The sequence below is a fragment of the Chelon labrosus genome (assembly GCF_963514085.1).
Source record: "Chelon labrosus genome assembly, chromosome: 2".
Classification (NCBI taxonomy): Eukaryota; Metazoa; Chordata; class Actinopteri; order Mugiliformes; family Mugilidae; genus Chelon; species Chelon labrosus.
The window spans coordinates 28,504,304-28,526,192 of NC_140338.1; the positions used below are offsets into that span (position 1 = coordinate 28,504,304).

The 21,889-nt window shown below is 40.8% G+C and overlaps 2 protein-coding genes across 4 annotated transcripts in view; one reads left to right on the forward strand and one right to left on the reverse strand.

Moving 5' to 3' along the window:
• Window positions 1–349: 349 nt before the first annotated feature.
• cusr (Copper-only SOD repeat protein) lies at window positions 350–10,608 on the reverse strand. Its single transcript, XM_084560054.1, has 10 exons — window positions 10,371–10,608; window positions 6,768–8,856; window positions 6,079–6,178; window positions 4,663–4,734; window positions 4,299–4,403; window positions 3,453–3,585; window positions 3,211–3,325; window positions 2,392–2,516; window positions 1,372–1,449; window positions 350–1,002 (listed from the first exon to the last, which is right to left on the reverse strand). The coding sequence occupies exons 1-10, from the start codon at window positions 10,408–10,410 to the stop codon at window positions 917–919; spliced, it is 2,943 nt and encodes a 980-aa protein (XP_084416180.1). The 5' UTR covers window positions 10,411–10,608; the 3' UTR covers window positions 350–916.
• Window positions 10,609–19,855: 9,247 nt separating this feature from the next.
• The window catches only part of add3a (adducin 3 (gamma) a), a 99,626-nt gene continuing 97,592 nt past the window's right edge, over window positions 19,856–21,889 (forward strand). For 2 of the 3 annotated variants that reach the window (XM_084561419.1, XM_084561422.1), the window contains exon 1: window positions 19,857–20,087. The gene's annotated coding sequence lies outside the window, so the exon portion shown is untranslated. Of the gene's footprint in view, window positions 20,088–21,889 lie in introns of all 3 variants that reach the window. The other variant, XM_084561425.1, reaches the window with a different exon arrangement.

Below are 21,889 nucleotides of genomic sequence, written 5' to 3' on the forward strand. Positions count from 1 at the left end.
CACGGATGGCTGGGTGTGTGTGAGTCATTTAGCACTGGAACAAATTATGCCATGCTAAGGGTGCCTTTACTACAGGACTGTGTTTGGTGTGCAGCAATCTTCAGATGGTGGTGGTAGTATGACATATTAACATCCACATAAATGCCAGGACCCAAGTTTCCAGAAGAACATAACACCATAATGAGATCCTCACCGATATTAACTTCAACTCTTGGTGGTTGTAATATTGTGGCTGATTGGTGCACATTCATGCAGGGTTTGACGCAAGGGCACAAATCAAACTTCTGTCTTATTTTGAGTCAGACTGAGAAAAAGCCTAAAATGCCCTAACCGAGCAGAAATATCCATAAACTAATCTATATAAACTGTGTAAAAACATTTATCCATCTGCTGACCTGTTTAGGGTTTTATTGAGAGACAAAAATCTAACTGAATAGCAGCACAGAGCATACAAACATTGTTACATTGTTTGATTTTATTCACAATTTTCAAATATTTACATAACATTTCCCTTGGATATATGCATACATAAAGAAACGTGTCTGGAGGTACATTTGTAACGCACAGCATTAACTTCACCCGGCCTGTTAAGAGCCCAAGATGTAAATATATATATATGTATGTATTTAAAAAACAAAAACAAAAAAAACAATATCTGCGTTGTGTAAAAGAGGACATTTCTATCAAAGGTACACTGGACAGCTATTCCCTAAACCGGTAATTATAAGAAATAAAATGTCACATGGGAAGATCTTCATTGGCTCATTGGCTGACAGAGGTTATGTAAAAGAGACACAATCTGATTTGCTCGATGACCATCGTATCATTTGGTGGGTTACATTTCATATGCCCTGTTTTACAACATGAGGATCCATGTATCCCCTCTGATGGTGCATGGTGTGGTTGACTGTCTGAATTACAAGTAATTTGGCAGAAGGAATGCAGCAGCAAACATCAAGGCGAGCAGAAAACTTCCAGGGGCCAGTGGCAGACCTGCACTTCCTGAAAGCGTCAAATCAGAAAGGTATGCAAAGGTTATTCAAGGTAGGAGTGAAACTCTTCTAAAAGAGGCAAAGGCTCTGAGATGGTCTGTGTCATGTTTATATGCTGAAGCTGTTCAATCTTTTAAAAGGCTGCTTTAGGTTTTGTGGCAAAAAAAATGTGGTAATTGTTAATACTGATTTTTCACAATATTATCTTGACAATTTAAGTTAACCACGTGTTTACATGACATTGTAAAACCACAAATGTTAAACTACAGTTTTACACTATAGTCTACTCTATAGTTCTGGTCGCATTCAGTTTAAATAACCCTGCACAGGTACCTCTCAGTGACTACATTATGAACATAGTAGGTCGTTGTGTACTTACTGCATACGGCAGACTCTCTGAACGGGCCCATCTCTTCACTGTTTTTGACAGAGTTCAGCAGAGTGTTGCTGACATCCCCTTTAAGAAACAGACAACGTAGCAATGCTTAATTACACATAAGACAAAACCAGTTGCAACTGCTAATTACTGTAGGTGGTTCTGTGGTCGTGTGATGACACGGTTCACCAAAAATGCTGCAGTGAGTGTGGACTAAACAGAAAGCTGTGCTTCTCATGTAAGTCGTCTGTTTGATGATCAGGCGTTTCCAGCATTTTGGTTTCACTCAGACAATGGATAAGTGAGGGTAATTCTGGCTATATTCATATGTATTGTATTGTTTTGGGCAGCAATAGTAAACTCTTCACCTTGTGGAAGACTACTGGAGGTATAAATGCCTTTTCTGTGCCATAGTGTGTGAAACCTCTCTACAGATACTCCTCTGTTCCCCCGGTGAGACAGAGGAAGGGACAGAAAACGAGACGCACAGACACTCAACTCCAGCATCGGGTTACTGAGCAATTTTTCAGGGTTTCTAAAGATTTTTCAATGACCGTAATTGTTCATTGTCCTTGTGTCCTGACACACAGCTTGCCCAGCTAGGTCCTAGAAATCTGAAATTTGCGTTAATGCTGTCATTTTGAGTCAGATTAAGACAGGATTGTTGTTTTTCTTCCCTCTGAGATGCACTATTTGGTGTCTTAAACGGTCACCCAGAACTTATTAAAGTAACCTCTGGATACAAAAACTTCTATGGAGAAATAAGATGAGTCAACACATGCTTTCAAAGCTTGACCAAAGTACACACAGTCTTTTATAAGGCTGTGTAAAAGTGACCTTAGTGGCCGCTTCTTTGCTAAAGAACACCATATATAACTGATTTTGATATTACTTTAATCAATATGAATGGGGAATAAGGAAAAACTTGTCTTGCTCACTTCCTTAGATCGCTCTCTTACTTGGCTAGGTAATACAGATACAGTGTTGTGTTCTCAGGGGATCAGCTTTCTTTGTCTGCCTTACCAGACACCATGAAGTTGACTTGTTGGCACGTTCCACCAGCTGCAGACAGGGGAGACATTGGCAAGATGGTGACTCTTGCCATGTTCAGCTGCAGGACAGTCGCTACTCTGCGGCGGAAGTCAAATCTGGACATAAAGAAGGAAAACATAATTTTAGTCTCATGCCAGTCATCATCCAGTAACAAAGAAAGGGGCTTTTCAGAGAAGTGCATTTCAGCCAGAGAAACGTAACTGTAGCTTCAAAGTTACCTCGCATCCCATGTGTTCTGAGATTAGATCGCAATACTGCTAAATATTTTCTGTGGGTAGAGCCAGAAACCGTTTTCCCATCCAACTGGTCTTTTGTGTGTTTGCAAGTTGCGGTCATAAGTTGTTTTGGTTCTATGCCTATTTCCTTAATGCTCTAGATTGTTTGTGAAGGTGTGTTGCTTGTGAAAATGACAGTGACGACATTTTTTTTTATTCCCAAAGACCAATGTTGCGGTATCTATTTCTTCTTCTCTTTCAGTTTGGCTGGAACCACAGATGAAAATGAAAATAAGAAATTAAATAAAGAAGCTATTTTCCAATCTTGAAACAGTTAAACAATAGCTTCCTGATCTTTACATACTTCCTCTGCCACTTATGAAGAAATTAACCGAGAAAATGGAAGTACAGTTTCATATATTATTAGTTTTGCAGTTTACATTATTTTCTCAGAATAGTATGCTCACAAACACGTGACAAGTACATAGTGTATTAATTAAATTAATGCAGTCTTAACAATTTAAGATTAGATTGGGGTGAAAGGGTACCGATCTCTTTATTTTATTACACTCACCGGCTGAAGTTAGCCACATTGGGAAAGGTCTGGTCTGCTGATGGAGATTCTGGGACGATCTCAGCACATCCAATGATGCTGTCTCCTCTCCTCAGCACTAGGGATCTATGGACCACTAAAAATCCACAAGAAAAATGAAAATGCACCTGTTCTTTTCACATTATTACATCCCAACACATTCCTTTGGGAGTTAAGGATTGGCTGTTTGTCTCTGCTATATGCACTTTTTCCCCTCATTTTACCTGTGAAGTCTCCAGACAGCTGGATGATACTGTCAGTGTAGACCTGTCTCTGAATCAGGCTGACATTGCCGTGTCTTGCAGATATCTCCCCCACCACACAGCTCAGAGGGTTTTCCAATGAACAGGTGGAACTCTGAAGGGGGAAGTGAAAGAAGGAAGTGCATAACATATTTAGCACAATTCTTGCACTATATTTGTGGTTGATTATGCATGTCATCTGGCATTTCGTGGTATTTTGAGGTTCTATGGCTAAAACTCTATAAGTAAAACACATGAGAGGAGTTTCAAGAACAGAAATGATAATTCTTAGGTTTCAGAAAAGCCACGTTTTCCACATCTAACACAAGCTGCTGGCTCACCAATGGACAAACTGCTTTTAAGTTTTATAAAAAGCTGGAGTAGCCATACAGATGAATACTTCTGAATTTGGACTACCAGCATACCAGCAGGAGTTCTACTTTAATTGTGCTAGTTCTCTTTTCAAAGGGGCCCTATATGACCTGGGAAGAGAGAGGATGGATGACCTCCAGATCCCTCTCTGACATGTGCGATCAGACTTGTCACTTGATGAGTGTTGGATCAAGAAAGAAAGATTACCTAATGAGTGAAAAACGGAAGTGAAATAATGAAATGTAACTGAATGGTGCTTATTGTGGCCACAGTTATGGGACCTTTTCTTCCTTCTTCACTTCAACAAAGTTCTTGTTACTGTCTCTGTTTGTCCTTGTTCCTGTGGTTTATTTCTATTTTGTGATATCCTTTGGACATGGAGAATGCGTATTGCTAAATGTATCAACAAATACATTAAATAAAAATATTAAAACACAGAGAAAGCGCCGGTCTTACCATTGATGTCATGTTGAAGGGATTGAAAGTGCTTCCCACATCAGTGCACTGACTGTTGCTGGCATTCACACGGTTAGTTGTGATGTACAAGGAAGCCATAGTTGTCTGGGGGCAGGCATAAATACAAGCGTCAACTGTTTAGCTGCAGCACTCAGAAATATAAAAATAGACTCGAGAAAATGATTCATGTTACAGTCAAACATTCACTTAATGGTTCTCTTGCCAGGTTTTTCTGTGGAGGATTTATGTTTTAAGACTGATTGTGCCACAAAGCGTTGCTTTTGTGCTTTTTTGTGTTACTATTTTTGTTCTTGATGAATAATAGTTGCATCCATGTGTGTATAGTAAGGGAAGGTGTACTTACATTGTCAGATGAATTAAGGTTCACCTCCAGCATAAGGTCCCCACTACTTCCGTCAGTAAACATCTGCTGGCGCTGGGAGTGAGAAACAACAACATTTCCAATTTAAGAACATTGGAAAAACTGAACTGGATGTGAAGCTCTCATAGAAAATACTTCAGAAATATTAAGAAATAGACATCAGTAGAGATTTGGAAATATTGTATATGCAGTTGTTACTTAGTCATATGCTTTGAGGCAGATTTTGTTGAGTTAGAACATTTATCACCCACACTATTCCTCCTTGATAATATAGGCTGCTTAGTGATATCACAAGCTCCTTTCCTTAGACATGGTGCAGGGCTCAGTATGGGGCCTTTGGAGGGCAGCTGACAGAGACAGCTGTTCCCTCGGTGAGCTTTCTAGTTCATTGAGAGTGTATGGTCCATTAGCCTGCAGATGGATGCTAAGCTAAGCTAACGATCTTGCCCCTTCTTCCCACAGCTCCCTGTTGCAGGCCGTCACAGGCATAATGAATTCACTGTCTGTCCAGCGCAGCAGAAATACCCTGTCATGTTTTTTTGGCAGCTTGGCTCCGGATAAGTTAACATGAAAATAACAATTTGAGTGCTCTGTGGCTATCAAAGAAAGCACTGGATTCTTAATATTTATGATTGTCCAATGGTTTTGTCATTGGTTTGGTAACTTTAACTTAAATGACTTACATGACCGTCTGCACAGTCAATCTGACTTCTTTCGAGTCATTCTATTATTTTTCTGAAACAGGATTTGATATCACGAACTGTGTTAGTTTAGCTTCATCATCCGGGGCAACATGTGCAAAATTTGAGAGGCGGTGTACGACTGAGAACAACTTTTGTCTTTGTTAAACGTGCATGATTTTACTCCTCAGAGTTTACAGGTTTTGAGAAGTACTATTGCATGTGTGAGATAAATCCCAGAAATACTACTGGGCTCCTTCAATGGAGAAACTGACTGAAGTGATGTCGCTTGACTTTGTTTCAGTTATGGGTGAGACTTGAAGGTACATTAGCCACTACTGGCATACTTTCCATCACGGATAAGACAGTGTTAGAAGAGTGCAATGCCAAAGCAGTAGAGTACTCTCTCAACCAGTCTTATCACAGAGCAAATTGTGGACTAAACTTAACAAGTCCAATTAAGGCCAATAATGTTCATATGGATCTTTTATTCATTCATTCATTCATCTTCTGTAACAGCTTGTCCTGTGAAGGGTTGTGGGGTATGGATCTTTTAGTCATAGGAAAATATTGGAAAACAGGAAAATAGAAAAATGGCGTGAACATCATGTGCAACAGGTAAGGTAGGCGCATAAGCACCAAAAAGACCTGTAATATATTTTAATTTGTACCACATAAATGTTTAAAAAGGGAAGAATTTGACTTATGGTGTTCTTACCAGTCTGACCGTTCCGTTCACTGTACCACTGAAAACAGCCTTAGCCACAGCAAATTCACCGTTTGTATTTCTCTCTGCTGAGATGTTACTACACCTAATTCTGTGAAGAAAACACAGGACACGAAGATTAAAAAACACAGTCAAGATGTGAAAAAGACACTCGGCTGCAGGGTGAACCACAAGAGTTGTCTTCACAATATTTTGTTGAGTCATTCTCCATGTCTATTATTCTATTATTCTATTCTAGTCTATTATTATACAAAACATGAGAAGGACGATTCTATGGCCACAGTTAACCTGAAAAATCTGATCTTGTGCCAGATGTCTCCCCACCCAGTTCGGTGAAGCTGGGATTTCTGCTTATCCTGCTGAAGTGCAGTGTTTACTGAAACGTTTAATTTACAAGAGTTTCAACCTTTTTCTCTCCACTGCTTCAGTATCTTATGTAGTCTACTGTACATAACCTGTTCGTTGTAGCAAATATCAACCACTGCTCTTGTAAGAGAAGAGCTGGCTGCTACAGCAGAATAGTTACAATGCTAACCATTTCTTCTTCAGATGGTCATCTTGTATGAGAATTTTTTTTGTGTGTGTGTGTGTGTGTGGTTTCTTTCTTCCCCTTACACCCTTTGCTGTTTTAGTTTCTTTGTGTCAAGTACAAAAAAAGCTTAATATATACAAGGACTTACCTTGATCCATTGGTGTAGTGAACCACCACAGACCTTCCTACTATGCTGTATTGTCCAGTCAGTGGCATGTCAGGGTCCATGTATGAAGCGTTTAGGTTGTTTAGGCCAGCCAGTGTCCCAAACTTTCCACTTATGTCTCCAATCTCATACTGGTCCACAGTGCCAGTTCCAGGTGAGGGGGACATTGATGTGTTGAAGGCTAGTGGGTTGTAGTGGCCCAGGATATTTTCATTTGAGCAGGGATCTGGGGTGCCTGGTATGACGGGTAATATGTGAACATGATAACCTGAAGCTTCGGAATTCAGGTTTGTCAGGGACACAGTTATGGTCGTTGGGCCGTTTGGAACAGCCTGAGAGAACTGCATTTGGCCACCGGGTGTCACAGAGCCAAACCACGCACCTAAGCTAGCTCTGGGGACCCTCACCATTGTGACATTGGCACAAGCAATCCTTGGTCCTCCTCTGTTTGCTTCATGGATGACCACCGAGCGACCAATGATGCCTGACTCAGACAACCAGGAAGTGACATCAGTGAAGAAGGTTTTTGCTTCAAATGCTCCTACTCTGGGAGAGAGATTGATGGTGCTGTGTTTTCCAGTGAGGTCTCCCACTTCACACGACAAGGGACCAGATGGGCGACAGTTCACGCTATAGCTGGGGTCTGAAGTGTTGGCGTTAAAGGGGTTCCAGTGACCTCCTGTTGTGCTGCAGCGATTTGCATCATCGTCCCTCTCTGACCTAGTTGGGAATTCGTGAACATGCCAGTTGTGGTTTACGGTTGGTGTCATTGAGTCATTTCCATATGACAAATCTGAAAAGATGGATACATCAGACAGAGGGTTGTTCACCAGCTGGGTGAACACGACCTCACCAACCACAGGGCTGCGAAATATGGCTCTGCCTACAATCACTTCACCGGGATAGCTGATGCTGGCACAAGCAACCCTAGAACCATCGAGTGCGTGAATCACAACTGAGCGCCCTACAATGCTGTTCTGTCCAAACAGAGGGAGATTAAAGTCTACGAATTCTGCATTCAACTGATTGAGCCCTCTAAGGGACATGTGCTTGGAACTGAGGTCACCCGCCTCATACATGTCATGTGTTGACCCAGGCTGTGTTGGGTATGTTGGGGCACTTGCATCAACTCCAAATGGATTCCAGTGGCCCCCCAGATTATCGTTTGAACACCGGCTTGATGTACTTGAACCGAGCGAAGGGACAGGAAATAGGTGGACGTGGTAAGTGGCAACTCTGCTGTTTAAGTTAGTCAGATTTACTCCCACCCTTGTCAGATCAAATGGGGAAGTCTGACGAAAGGTCAAGTATCCTCTGAAGCCTCCCATATTCAAATCAGCTCTAATCTGTTTCTCTGTTACATTGTAAACCTGAGCACACCTGAAATTTGACCCCTGAGACCCAATTCGGTGGAGAAGAAAGCCAGCACCAAGTGGACTGCTGAAGTTGCGGAGCTCCAGGCGGGATTTCTGAAGTTGCAAAGGGGCTCCGACGTTTATGCTACCCAGCATGATCATAGATTGGCTATTTAAGTTTCCAAGTAGAGCGTCACAGTTTGCAGCAGTACTTACAGCTCCATACAGAGTGATATTGGTTTGTGAGGCATTGACTTGACCGGTTGTCATGAGATCTGCAAGGAGCCAGAGTTGAGAATCAAAACGCAAGTAGACATTACCCGCGATGGACCCGGTGAACCTGGCCTGAGCAGTCACAATCGGCTGACGTCGACTCACAACTGTGCACACTTTAGTGCCATTACATGTCTGCAAAGACAGGGAGTAGTCAGCCAGGTTTGATCTTTGTTCAAAGAGTGATGTCACGTTGACACTGCTGACAGAGGCAGGACTAGCCATGAAGGTGAAGACACTGGGGCCAATATTTTGTTCAGAACAGGGATCAGCAAAGTGGCCATACATGACAGGAAACTCGCTGAGGGATATGTTAACTGCACTACAAGATCCCGCTCCAGTCACGTTGACAGTGGCCATCTGGGAGGTGGAGTTCAACATCACATACCCTTGTACTCCTCCCATATTCAGCACTGCCACAAACTGATCACCGGATGTGGAATCTGCAAAGAAAGACAATGTAGTAATCTGGGTTGCTACTCCTCAGAAATACACCTTAACAATCAGACAACCGACACAAGGATCCACTAAAACTCTGAGTTACCAATTTAAAGCTTCAGTTGTGTTTTTTTAAAATAATATCCCCATAATATTACCACATATTACAGTATAATGAATCTGAGACAGTTGGATAATGTTTGAGAAATTTCTATCACAAAACAAATGAAGATCCCCTTGAGTCATGTTTTATGCTATAGTGTCCAAAGGGCAATTCTTCTACTTCTTGCAACACTTGACTTTTCTTGTCAATAGTTCACCTTCAACTGAACTTTTGAATTGACTGACAGGCATTCAAACTGTCATGAGAGAACATCTAACTTGTCTTGGGTGCAGAGACTAAGCTTGTTATCAGGGTGCATTTATACACATCTACATGCTAAAATAAGAATGTCACAACAGAGAATCTCATGAAATGCCATGTAATAGGTTGTTTGAATCTTTTGGGTTTTGTTCCCAATAAAATGCCAAGTGTAGCATCAACTTTCATTTCTTTATGGTTACGCTCAGCCTCTGTGACATTTGAAGTGAGAGTTAATAGTAGAAATGCTACTTTCACAATGTGTCTAAAGTCTCGGTGTAAAGTTACTGCCAGCGGCTCTATTTTGATTACCATAAGGGCTCACTTTTACAATGTAAATATTATGGATCTTTTGAGACTATACCGTGTCTACCACATACCAGTGACCTCACAGTCTCAAAGATGCTTCTCTAAGCTCTAATTGAGGGACTGTCAGGTGGAACTACAGAGAAAACAATGTTTGCAAAATAACGATCCCTGATTTAATAGTTGCGCCATAAAGCTCTAGCGACGTTACACTTCAGCCAGTTAGTTTCATGGCCTAAGTTGTGATAGACTGGGACGAATCTCTTGACAGAAAACCTTAGATTAATCCCTCATTTTAAAATTTAAATACCATCAACTTCCTTAATATCAACTAATACAATTAACTTCCTGAGGCATACCCTGTTGTGATAAACCTAAAATATTTGATTACTTGAATACTGTAAAACATATGATAAGGATTGCTTGTGTTCTACTCAGTATGGGGGACTATCAGTTATTGGATAATTGAAGTGAATTCTTGATAATATCAAAGCCTTTTCAAAACATAGAGACATTCACAGAAACCTGATGAGCTTTCATCATTGAAATCTAGAGGCTACTGTACTGTACGATCGCTCTCAAATGAATTTATACATTGTAAAGAATGAAGAACAGGCTTAAAAGTTTTCCCAATTGAGTTACTAGAGTCTGCAGGTTTTCTTTGACATAAAGTAAAAGAGCCAATGTAACCTAATAAACACATAAATAAAATGATGAAATTAACATCTGAAGGAAGAACATCTGCATATGGTTTTCAACCCCTGACATAAATACTGGACTGCTTGGTGCATAAGTGATCCCCAGCATCCGCGCGGCTGGACTGCAAAACTTAAAGACTGAAAGAATACTCACCAAGTAAAAAGAACAGCAGGGCAACCGTGAGAAGCCGCATCTTGGCAGATGTGTGCAAGATACACACCAAAAGGAAAACAATATATCTGTAATCTATACTTCACTGCAGTATTGTAAGTCTTGACTAAAGTGTAGGCAAGAAATATCCAGTTGCTGAAGTTCAGTGAGAGCCAAACTGTGGTTGACTGCTGGTGTGTGTCTAAGTGTGCTCTCTAAGATCATGTGTGTCTGATTTTAAAAGTGTGCAGCCTCCCTTTGGCTGTGTCCGCCTCTGATTGGCCAGCAGGGCGACAGTGTTTCTCCTCTGCAGGTTAGGGGAGGGAAAATTAATATCCAGTCCAGACGGGCAGCCCTTTCCTGATCTAGCACAGAAAAGCACTTGATGATTGCCGGTTCATTTGCCGTGTTGATTTTAAAAAGAAGTTGGAACTAAACCTCCTTGTGCTGTGTAACATAAGATCACATGGTAATAGTTTGTACTCCACAGAATTCTGTAATAGTAGGGTCTAAACTCGTCACCGCTCACCACAGTGCTTTAAAATCTTGCAAATGTAATAATGTATGCATTAGAACACGGTGCTCAGGGGAGCATACAGATGACAATGAACAGTTGTGATTTCTGACAAAATGCATAAAATCAATATAAGAAATGCAAACTAAAAAAACAGTAGCAAAGTAAGCCAAAGATGAACCTGACACATTTAAATAATGTGCTCATAATTGCTTAACAACCCCATGGTTTCATTCTGATAATGGTTGCACCATCCACTTGTTCTGTTGCTCTTTTAAACCCTAAATTCTACCTCTTCCTCTTTCTTTTCTACAGAATATGCCTCAGCTGTCCTTGTGACAGGTTGAGGTGGAAAAGAGAATGGGAGAAAATAGTATCCTGTCCTAAGAATAGCAGCCCGATGGCCCATCATTGCGAGCCAGTTGTGGTCTGCAGCTATTTACACATACTGGAGGGTGTGTGAAGTGGTCCAGGTCCTTCACTTGGCTTGTTTAGATCACTGATTGCAGCAAGAATCAGGACGTGACCGTGTCCATGTTCTGCACGCACACACAGGTTTGCACAGGTTTGCCATTTGCACACGCTCACATGAATGCATAAATAGACAAAGACACCTAAATATAGGTCAAATGGAAAGAGAGCAATGACATTAGTAATACCAGAGCTTTCTAAATGAGGTGACTCCCTTCACACCATTGTACAGGATGGTTGAGAATACAATTAAACAAGATAAGAACCAAAATAATGTAATGTAACGTCCTTTCTTTTCATTAATATCAATATGCCTGTATGTGTTTCCGTACCTTTTTAATGATACAAGACTTTTGAAAAAAAAGAAAAAAAGGTATTTTCTGGAAGAGGTTGGGGTGAACAGGACTGACATTCTCCTCACATCCGGCTGCTTTGTGGGTGGAAAAGATAAGGTAATGATTATGATAATCAGTTTTAAGGAATCTAACATGCAAGGTGCTAATTGCAGATGCATAGTTTTATGGTTTCTGATTGGCAGAATTTCAAACAGAAAACATTTCTAGAGATTACACAATGCAAAGGTCAAGCCATATAGTAGAAGCAAATTAGACATTTTCTATCAAACATTCCAGTGAAAAATGATCAAAAGTGAACAGAATTTTCCAATGGCTAGTTATTGCATATGACAGTCACTGATTTCTGTTCATCGTTAATGCTGGCTAAGTGGACAAGGAAATGCTGTATTCCTTGAAGCGCTCTGATGATTCTGAAGACATGTGATGTTATTACTATCACTTGTGGCATTACTTTCATATGAGACCGAAAGCAATTGTCAAACAATAGACTTCATTATGATTGCTTGGAAATATGAGGAAATGTCAAAGTCGTCAAGCACGTTTGTCGAAGATACTATAATAGATGACAGGTGTCACACAAAATGTGTGTGGTTAGTTTCCATTTAGTCATTTCTAATAACCCAGTTAAAATCCATTTTCCATACAACCATTACAAAGTGCTAGACAGAAGCGGAAGAAGTCACTAAATAATATAACATGTGAAACTGTTAAAACTGTTAGAATTAGCATATGTAAAAAATGAATACATCCATTCAACAGTGTCAAGGGCCAAATTGGCCTGCCAGAGGGTTCAGTCTGGCCCACAGGATCAATTTGCGAAGTGTAAAAATTAAATTGAAGACATAAACTGCATTTTTTTTAATAAAAGTAACTGCTTTTCATAGGTTTAGTAAGAGTTGCAAACATAACACAACACTCATACCCAGAACTCAACTGTAGATAGCAGCAATGTGCCAAAATTGAACTTATTTTTCTTAAAAATGGCATGGTTGTTCATAAAATGTTTTATAAAGGATATTACATTATGTGTAAACATTGTCATAATGTGCTTTTTTGGACTAAAACAAAGGGCAAAGTTGGCGTTATATATAGGTTATTATGCTGATTATGTTACTTGTCCGGCCCCCATGAGATCAAACTGGTCTGTATGTGGCCCCTGAACTAAAATGAGTTTGACACCCCTGCTCAAGACAGTTGGGGGGGGGGGGGGGGGGGGGGTTACAGCCTATCCCAGCTGTCACTGGGCAAGATTCGGGGTCAGGGGTCACGTTAACCGAATATTTTCTCTGCGTATTGTGCATATGAGAGTGAGATGCTGAGTGCCTTAGTTTGCTAGTGGTCAAATCGGGTAGTACGTGAGGTGTAAGATGTTTGAATGGTGCCATTTATTGATTATATATCAATCAAACGTGGTAGGACTCAACTGATCCTGTTAAATAGACGTCTAGATTCATGATTCTTGAGTCGTCTTTGAAGGCCGGTTATATGAGCCTAATCTTTTTTTCCACTGCTACTGAATATTAATTAAAAATGAATGAAAATTAAATGCTATTGAATATGTCATTGTTATGATTTAAAAATAAATAAATAAAGTAACGGTTATGACAGGATTTTTATGACCCTGTCAGTCAAAATGACAATGAAAAAGTCTAGCGCAACCTCTGTTCGGGGTACAACGTGGACAGGTCTCCAGTCTATCACAGGGCTAACATAATGAAACAGACAACCATTTACACTTCCCTGCACACCTACGGCCAATTTAGAATCACCAATGAACCTAACGAGCATGTCTTTGGACAGTGGGAGGAAGCTGGAGTACCCAGACAGGTGCAGGAAGAACATGCAAAATCCACACTGAAAGGCGTCTGTGCTAATCATTACACTACTTTAAATTATAATAATAATAATACCATACAAAATAATGAACAATAATAAAAAAAAACTGTTAAAAGAACATAAGGGTTAAAGAATTGCAGATTGGCACCTGTAAATGTTATGTTATTATCCACATTATGTTATATAACATTATTAACACTGTTCTTATTGTATCTGGAGTTAGTTCTCACAGCTGTGTGTTTGTTCAATCCCAGTGGCTGAGAGAAATCTTAGGCTATGGAGATCAGGAAGGAAATAAGAAAATAGAGAACAAATAGTCAGTGGTGTGTACGATACTGAATTAAGATTTTATCTTTTTTTCACATTAAGAAATCCCTTACAGAACGGAGTCAAAAAGATTTGTAATATTAGAGCTTAATATTTAATAATGCACATTACAACCGTAAGATGAATCTGAAAATAACCGATAGCTTCAGTATTATGATTCTGTTACTATAAGTATATATGTATTATGATCCGAAAAGATATTCTGATACAGATATTCTGTAAATTTCTTCAGGTAGAATCAAGCAAAGGTAGACTCTCAAAGACTTTCATAGCACCGAGCTGGTGCTTCAACATGTGAGCAGTTTTCATTCATTCATTCATTCATTCATTCATTCATTCATTCATCTTCAGTAACCGCTTATCCTGCAAAGGGTTGCGGGGGGCTGGAGCCTATCCCAGCTGTCATCGGACGAGAGGCGGGGTACACCCTGGACAGGTCTCCAGTTTATCCCATTCACACTCGCAAATTCGGCCAATTTAGAATCACCAATTAACCTAACCAGCATGTCTTTGGATGGTGGGAGGAAGCCGGAGTACCCGGAGAGAACCCACGCAGACACAGGGAGAACATGCAAACTCCACACAGAAAGGCCTGAGTGAGCAGTTTTCATCTCTTTATTTCTGCATCCTAAAATCCAGAGAAATGTGTAATCTCAGAGACTATGAGAAGGGCGAACAGCAAACCCTTCAAATGATTTGAAACCCTTTTGACAGCACTTACTGTCACAAGATCTCGTTAGCCGTTGAGCATCAACGCTGATGGTATTTATTTCCTTGTCCGTATATAATTTTTCCCGGAGACTTTTGCTGTGGACATCTTATGATGAGAATACTGGGTGTATCAATAAGACATAAATATTTTTTTTGGCATGCATTTTTTTTTTTCCTTCTAGTCCGGTTTTGCATGTCGCTCCAGTTATCTGGTTTTCCATCTTGACTTCCTCCCCGTTCAGCTTGAAATATGCTGCGACACCCATTTTAATATAAATATAACGCTCTGTCATCTTTATCCATTGTGATGCGTGACAGGAAGTGGGACGAGCTGTGTCGTTTTCTTTTGTTTTTCTTTCCAGTAAAACAAGTACCAAGATGTTTTCGTTGGAGGTGTTGACATGGGTTTACTTTACTAACCATGAAATCTTCCTGCAGAACGGGTACTGGAAGATACTGGTCTCATTATCACTGATGATAAAACATACCTGCCGTCTTGGATGATTACCATGAATGAATATTTTCCCTAATGAATGACTCACTGTACTAACAACTACTGGTCATGAATGTTCTCTGGAGGTTAACAGGAAAGATTTCCTAAGTGTTGAATTAAATCAGTGGTATAAAGTGCTCAATTTCCAGATTGGTTTTTATTATTTTTGCTGTTTATCGAAAAATATATATTCAAGTTACACTTCACGTTCACTTTAGGGTATTTACATATATTTTGGAGGAAAGGTGCAGGTTTTAAAGCCGTTTTTATTCACCTATTTTCAGGGGTGAATGGTGGTTGGACAGTTGACTCAAAGGCTGTTTAATGGACAGATGAGGTGCATTCCTTCATTATTTCTTCATCAATCAAGCAAGTAAAACATCTGGAGTTGATATTCACTGTGTAATTTGCGTTTGGAAACTGCGGCTGTGAACCCACAAGATGTGTTCTAAGTGCATCTCAGTGTAAGGCCGTATCAACAGTTTGATGCATTCTGAGAAAAAAGAACACACTAGTGAGCTCAGGAACATGACAAAAGGCAAAAAAACTAAAAAAAAACAGCAATAGATGGTAGAAAACCAGCTTGTTGTCCGCTTTGCAACATCCAGCGAAGTGAAGGAGGTGAACCAGGAGGTAGAGGTATCACTATACGAGAAAGAGAGCAAATGCAGAGGTTCACAAACTGTTCACTCAAGTATAAAGGCCTGATTAAACATGGCCAAAACAACAACGAAAATTAAACATTTGAAAAAGGCTCCTGAAGACAATTCTTTGTCAAAACTGAGATCGACCAGTATACCAGAATGACAAGAAGAAAAAAAAGCATGGAGAGAGGCTGGAATGGCTCACGAACCAAAGCATACCATCATCTGTAAAACACTGTGGGAGCAGCGTGATGTGTGAGCATGCAACGCTTCAGATGGCACCAGGAAAGCATGAGACTTTGAAGGTACAGAGGTGGAATATTCTCTAAAGGCCCAGTCAGGCAGCTGATCTCTTCTTGATTGAGTTTCATTTCACTGGCTGACAACTAACTTAAAGGCAGAGAGACCAACAAACAACAAGTGCTGCAGGAAACTGACAAAGCACTCACAAAGGAGGAAGCACATTCTTTGAGGATGGCCAGGCCCCTGTTAGTCATCATCTGTACTTGGTCTTTCATAAATAGCTACAATTACAAAACCGTGTCAACGTCCAAACATCTATGGACCTCACTGTAGTTTGTATGAAAGCAGGATCTGAATGAGTGAATGGACGTATGACAACGTAAGGCCGTCATACACCACATCACAAAGCAATTAACCTTCACACACATCACTTCACTTCAGAGGACATGTAGTCACGGTCAATCCCTGGTGACTCACTGCAAACCAACACCAACTTATATCTTGACCTTGAAACGATACTATCTGCGTTATGGGGCCTTGTCAGCACGTGGGATATGTGTCTCCACAATGCAAGTGTATGTTCTTTTCTGATTCTGATTCTGATTCTGATTCTGATTCTGATTTTAAGAACTGTGAGCAATTCTTCTACAACTTCCATGCTCAGTTAATCTCACATCAGCGCACTGACCACGTCCTTCCCCAAAAGAAACCCCTTTGACACTCATCACACAGTGGCTTAAACTTTGAGTTTAGCCACACAATTTTAACTTCATCACTCATTATATCGTCCTTAACTGAACACCTGGCAACCAGTCATTTTGTATACCATCGTCTGCAGTCATTGCATCGATCGAGTGGGCCCTGATAATAAACTTGTCACTTCCGAGAGGAAATAAATTCCTCTTTGTGGCTGAAGAATGCAGAATTAGTTGGAATGGAAACTGATGCTATCGTGGGTGTAAACTAATCTCTTATGTTCAATCACGTTACTTCACATGTCCCTTTTTTTCCACCTGGCACAAGTCTGTCCCACAAGGCCGGAAGTTCCAATTAGGAGCTTTTATCATGATAGTTTTTGTTCCTTTTTTAGATATATTTTTCTCAAATTAAAAGCAATTTAAAGGTAATTTTAGGGAGAACTGAAGAGTACTGGTTAGAGAAGCAGCTTTGGGACAGTAGGGTCACGGCCCACTGCTCTGAGTACACACACTACTGTGTGAATGAAAGTGTGTGTCAAATCCAGAGAATGAATTTCCCTTTGAGGGATTCATTCATTCGTCTTCTGTACCCGCTTATTCCTGCTAAGGGTCGCGGGGGTCTGCTGGAGCCTATCCCAACTGTCATCGGGCAAGAGGCGGGGTACACCCAGGACAGGTTGCCAGTCCATCGCAGGGCCAACACAGAGACAGACAACCATTCACAATCACATGCACACCTACGGCCAATTTAGAATCACCAATTAACATTATTACGGTAATTATTATTATTAGCACAGATTTTGATGGTAGTGTGAACAGTTTGTATATTTAGAAGGATGTAGTCTTGAGTGGATTCTGTGTTAAAATTAGTGAAAAGTGTTGCAAAATTTTGTCTGCATTGAACTCTGCCCTAGTTCTGACTCCAGTGCCAAGGTCGAAAAGCGGAAGATCGCAAGCCACGCCATATGTGGTACACCACACTGGGGCTGCGCAGGCATGTTGACAAGATGTCTATGTGTGATGTTCACAGTCTGAATATACTTGTGTGCAGACGCTTATTGGTGATGTGCCAAAATCACAAATCACTAAATCATATTAGGAAAATAGATCAAATGTAAAATAACAATTACAAAAATATTTCAAAAAAAGAGGGGGAAAGTACATGTTATTCATGTAAATCAGTTAGTTTGAAAACATGTCATTGGTGAGATTCTGACACTGTCTGACAACCGGAGCAGGATCAAGTCGTTGAATGTGTATCTACTGTCACCTCCTGGCAGACATAGGATGCTGCCTCTGTAAATTTACACCAGCATAGGGACTTGAACCGTAGCAGGAATAATGGTTAGAACCATTTTAAGACTATTCAAAGATACTTCACAGTGACAAAATATCCTGAGGTGAGTGCCAATTATAACTGTGGTTGTGCTACCATGATAGCAAACTGTTACTTATTCAAAGTATGAATATAGGTGTAAAGGTCCTCTTCATTACTTGGACAAATACATCACAAAAATATTTATTTTTTATTGAATATAGGATGAAATAAACAATTTCACCACCAGACTGAATATATCTCATTGTGTTTTTCTGCATGCTTCTTGATAGATGCCTCTCAGCTGGTAATGAGGAAGGCCTATTCTGTAAAGAAATGTTCAGATGTTCGACCTACAAGAGGCCCCAGGAGGCCTGAACACCTTTTTAAAGGTTCCGTTAGAGACCATGTGTATAATTAAAGAGGGGGATAACAAATGTTGAAATGCTAAGAGTGAATATGACTTATGTAAGGGTTTTAAATGAGCTTATTATGGTAATAGGGAATGTGCTTATGGAAATACTAATATGTATTTATATGTAACATAGCATTGTATTACGAATCTGGTGAAGATTCCTCCTATTCAGTGTGCACTGTACAGGGACTGTGTCTGACTGATTAGTGGAGTTTTTCTTGTGATGATTTATTTTGGCGAGTAGACACTAGGTTGGTCTGCACCTCATCTGAGCCTCGAGCCTCCGGCTTTAATCCAACCACTACCAGGCCATTCTAACCATGGTGAATAAAAAAATAAATAAAATACACTGTGTATACCTGGCTACAGTTAAGTGTGTTATTACGTGTTTTAAGATGTGTTTGTGTTATACTAAAAGTAAACTGTAGGTAATCCTGTCAGATTGTCCATCCATTGTGTTATTGCATACGGGTCAGGCAATCTGGTCCCGTCTTTTCCAGTAACACTCCTGGAAATCGGGTGATTGTACGTATTCATCATCCTCCACCATTGTCAAACACAAGCCTACAGAAGCTTCTAGTCAGAGTTAACTAAGGTATTCCTGTGGATCACTTTGCCTCCAGCTAAGACCCACCCACTTCAGAATCTAATGGATGACATCATGGGGGGTTTGTCCATCTTTTATATACACTATACGGTTCTGAATGAAAAGAAAGACTGCCGAATCTGCTCTTGCGCCTGTGCCTTCAGGGCCACTAGATGGAGGCAGTGCTGCATCTATGTCATCTTGAACCCTACCAACAGCTACATTCAATATTTCTGAAAAGGGCTTCTGTTGGCCGAACTTTAGAGATTCTATTTTGTACAAATTATTATTACACGAAACACCACATTATGACTTCAACACTTTATGCACTCTATACAGGCCAGAGCGGACTCTACTCACTCAGGCCACTTCTATGGCTCTGTGGTGGCATCAGCCATCTACTATGGAGTGGTCTGCTGGAGCAGCAGCATCTCAGCAGCAGACAAAAAGAGACTGGACAGACTGGTGGAGAAGGCCCACTCTGTTCTGGGCTGCCCTCTTGAACCTGTGGAGGTGGTCGGTGATCAGAGGATGATAGCATAGCTGTCATTCCAGATGAGAAAACCAATCCAACCCCACAAATTACCTACATAATGAATAATAAATACACCTAAATATTTAGATGAGCCCTTTAATCCACAGAAGACACAATGAACACCATATTTACGTGCAGTGTATGAGTCATATACAGAAGTTGAAGCCATTCAAGCCTTATAAAACATATTTAGTCGTTCACGTATATCTTCTTAGCTGGATTTAATCCTTGACTAATGAGCAAGTTCTCTTATATGATATCCACCTTCTGACTGAATCAGAACAAACATAAATAATACACACCGCCTGAATCACGTGTGCTGCGTCTCAGGCAAGGGATTTGCCAAAAAGTGCGTCACCCGTTTCGGTGAACGAGACTTCACTTCCTGCCATATTGTGAGCTAGTGTTTCCGCCTTGCTAGCCGGGGCGCTAGATCTCCACAGCATGATGAGCGCTGCCTGCGAAGCCAGCGGAGAGCGGCTCCACAACGACGCTGTGATTGGACGTCAGTGAAAGTTGTTTGAACGGAGCCATTGGATTCAAAAGAGTGAAGTCAGGAAAGGACCGGAGACAAATGTGAGTGTCCGCTGCCTGCTTCTGCCCCGGGGTTCCTGAGGACCGAGCTGCTCTGCTGTCCTTTAATGAGACACTGTTATCATAATTAGTGGCATATTCAGCTTTATGTTAACACTTTACCAGCTAAAAATCAACCATATTTGCTTTAAAATGTGTGAAGCAAAACTCTTTTTAAAATGTGTTTTGCAGTGCTTGTTTATTTTTTTTATTATTATTTTAATGGAAGGAGGTCAAAGGTCGGGTTCAGGTACAGGACAACGCCTGCAGCTGATACAGTGTCACAGTGCCCGATTTCTAGGTCACAATACACACCGTTCAGGCATAACATTATGACCACCTCCCTAATATTGTGTAGGTCTCCCTTGTGCCTCCAAAACAGTTGTGACTCATCAGAGAATGGACATGGGCCTTCTGAGGGTGTCCTGTGGTGTCTGGCAACACAACCTATGGGTTGAGGGGAGGGGCCTCTGTGGATCATCCCACAGATACTTGATCAGTTTGGGATCTAGTGAATTTGGAGGCCAGGTCAACACCTTGTGATGTGTTTCATGTTTTTTCAGTCCATCAAGGAGTGTCATTGCTATGGGGTGGGGGTGCCTGGTCTGGTCTAGGTGGGTGGTACATGTCTAAGTAACATCCACTTGAATTTCCCAGCAGAACATTGTATTATCACAACATAGTCGATGCTATTTACTTCTCCTGTCAGTAGTTTTAATGTTGTGGCTCATATATACTGATAGCAATCCAAACAGTGCTAATGGAGAAAAGTGTATCAACTTCACAGGACGACAAGAGCATACTGTACTATATTATTTTTGTGCTTTTATACTGGATTCTGGCATTTAAACGACGCTTTCTAAAGACGGTGACACACCACGACGATGGTCGGTCCTTTGCTGGTCTTGTGCAATCAGCGAGTGTCCCACACCATGGCCACTTGTTGATGGAAGATTTGATCTGACTGGGTGATCAGCTTGCCGATCCATCAGCACAAGAGGAGAAACTGAAGTAACAAAGGTAAACTAACAGCAAAGTCAAGAGGGCACGTAGACGAGTCTAGAACATTTACATGAATATTTTCCCAGTGACTTGATCATCTGGAGAGTGATTAAAATGAAGACCAGCTGTTCAGCATGACACAGGAGAGGCCAGCTCTTTGCAGTGCACTGTTCACAGCTTTTTCTGGAGATACAGAATGCTGAATACAGACTACTGTCACCTGCTGGTATGGAGAGTTAAATCCTCTCACCTAGAATGTGTGTGTTACTTGGCCTTTGGCTTTAGTCTTTGTTGTATGTATAAGTGCAACCTTTTTGTTCCACTGATGTGACGTCACAGTCGCTGTTTGTTGCTTGTTTTGTGTGTCCGGGCCTTAACGTGTCAAACAGTATGCTGTTTCTAGTCTATTTTATGTACAGTGAGGAAGTACTTGCCGTGTAAATTGCTGTGTGCTGTCTCCGGTGGCTGCTGGGCCTACACACATCACCAAATCTTGAACACGCAGTGGTTATAAAAACAGCCAGCATGTGAAAGTGCTATTTGAAAAACTGTTGAACCGAAGAAAAATACCACAGGGTATTCCTTGTGGCTTTTACTTCGTCCTCTCTTTAATTTATAGTGTAAAATCCCATGCGTTACTGGCAATTTTTCATAAATCGGTAATTAGTCTGTGATGTTTGATTTGCCCACACCGCGTATAAATTAAATGTGTCATGGAAACCTTTCCCTTTTGGGCCTTGTTACACAGTTATGTCAGCAAAGTAAAGCTTAATATGATTACTACTGGGAGCATCATATCCTCC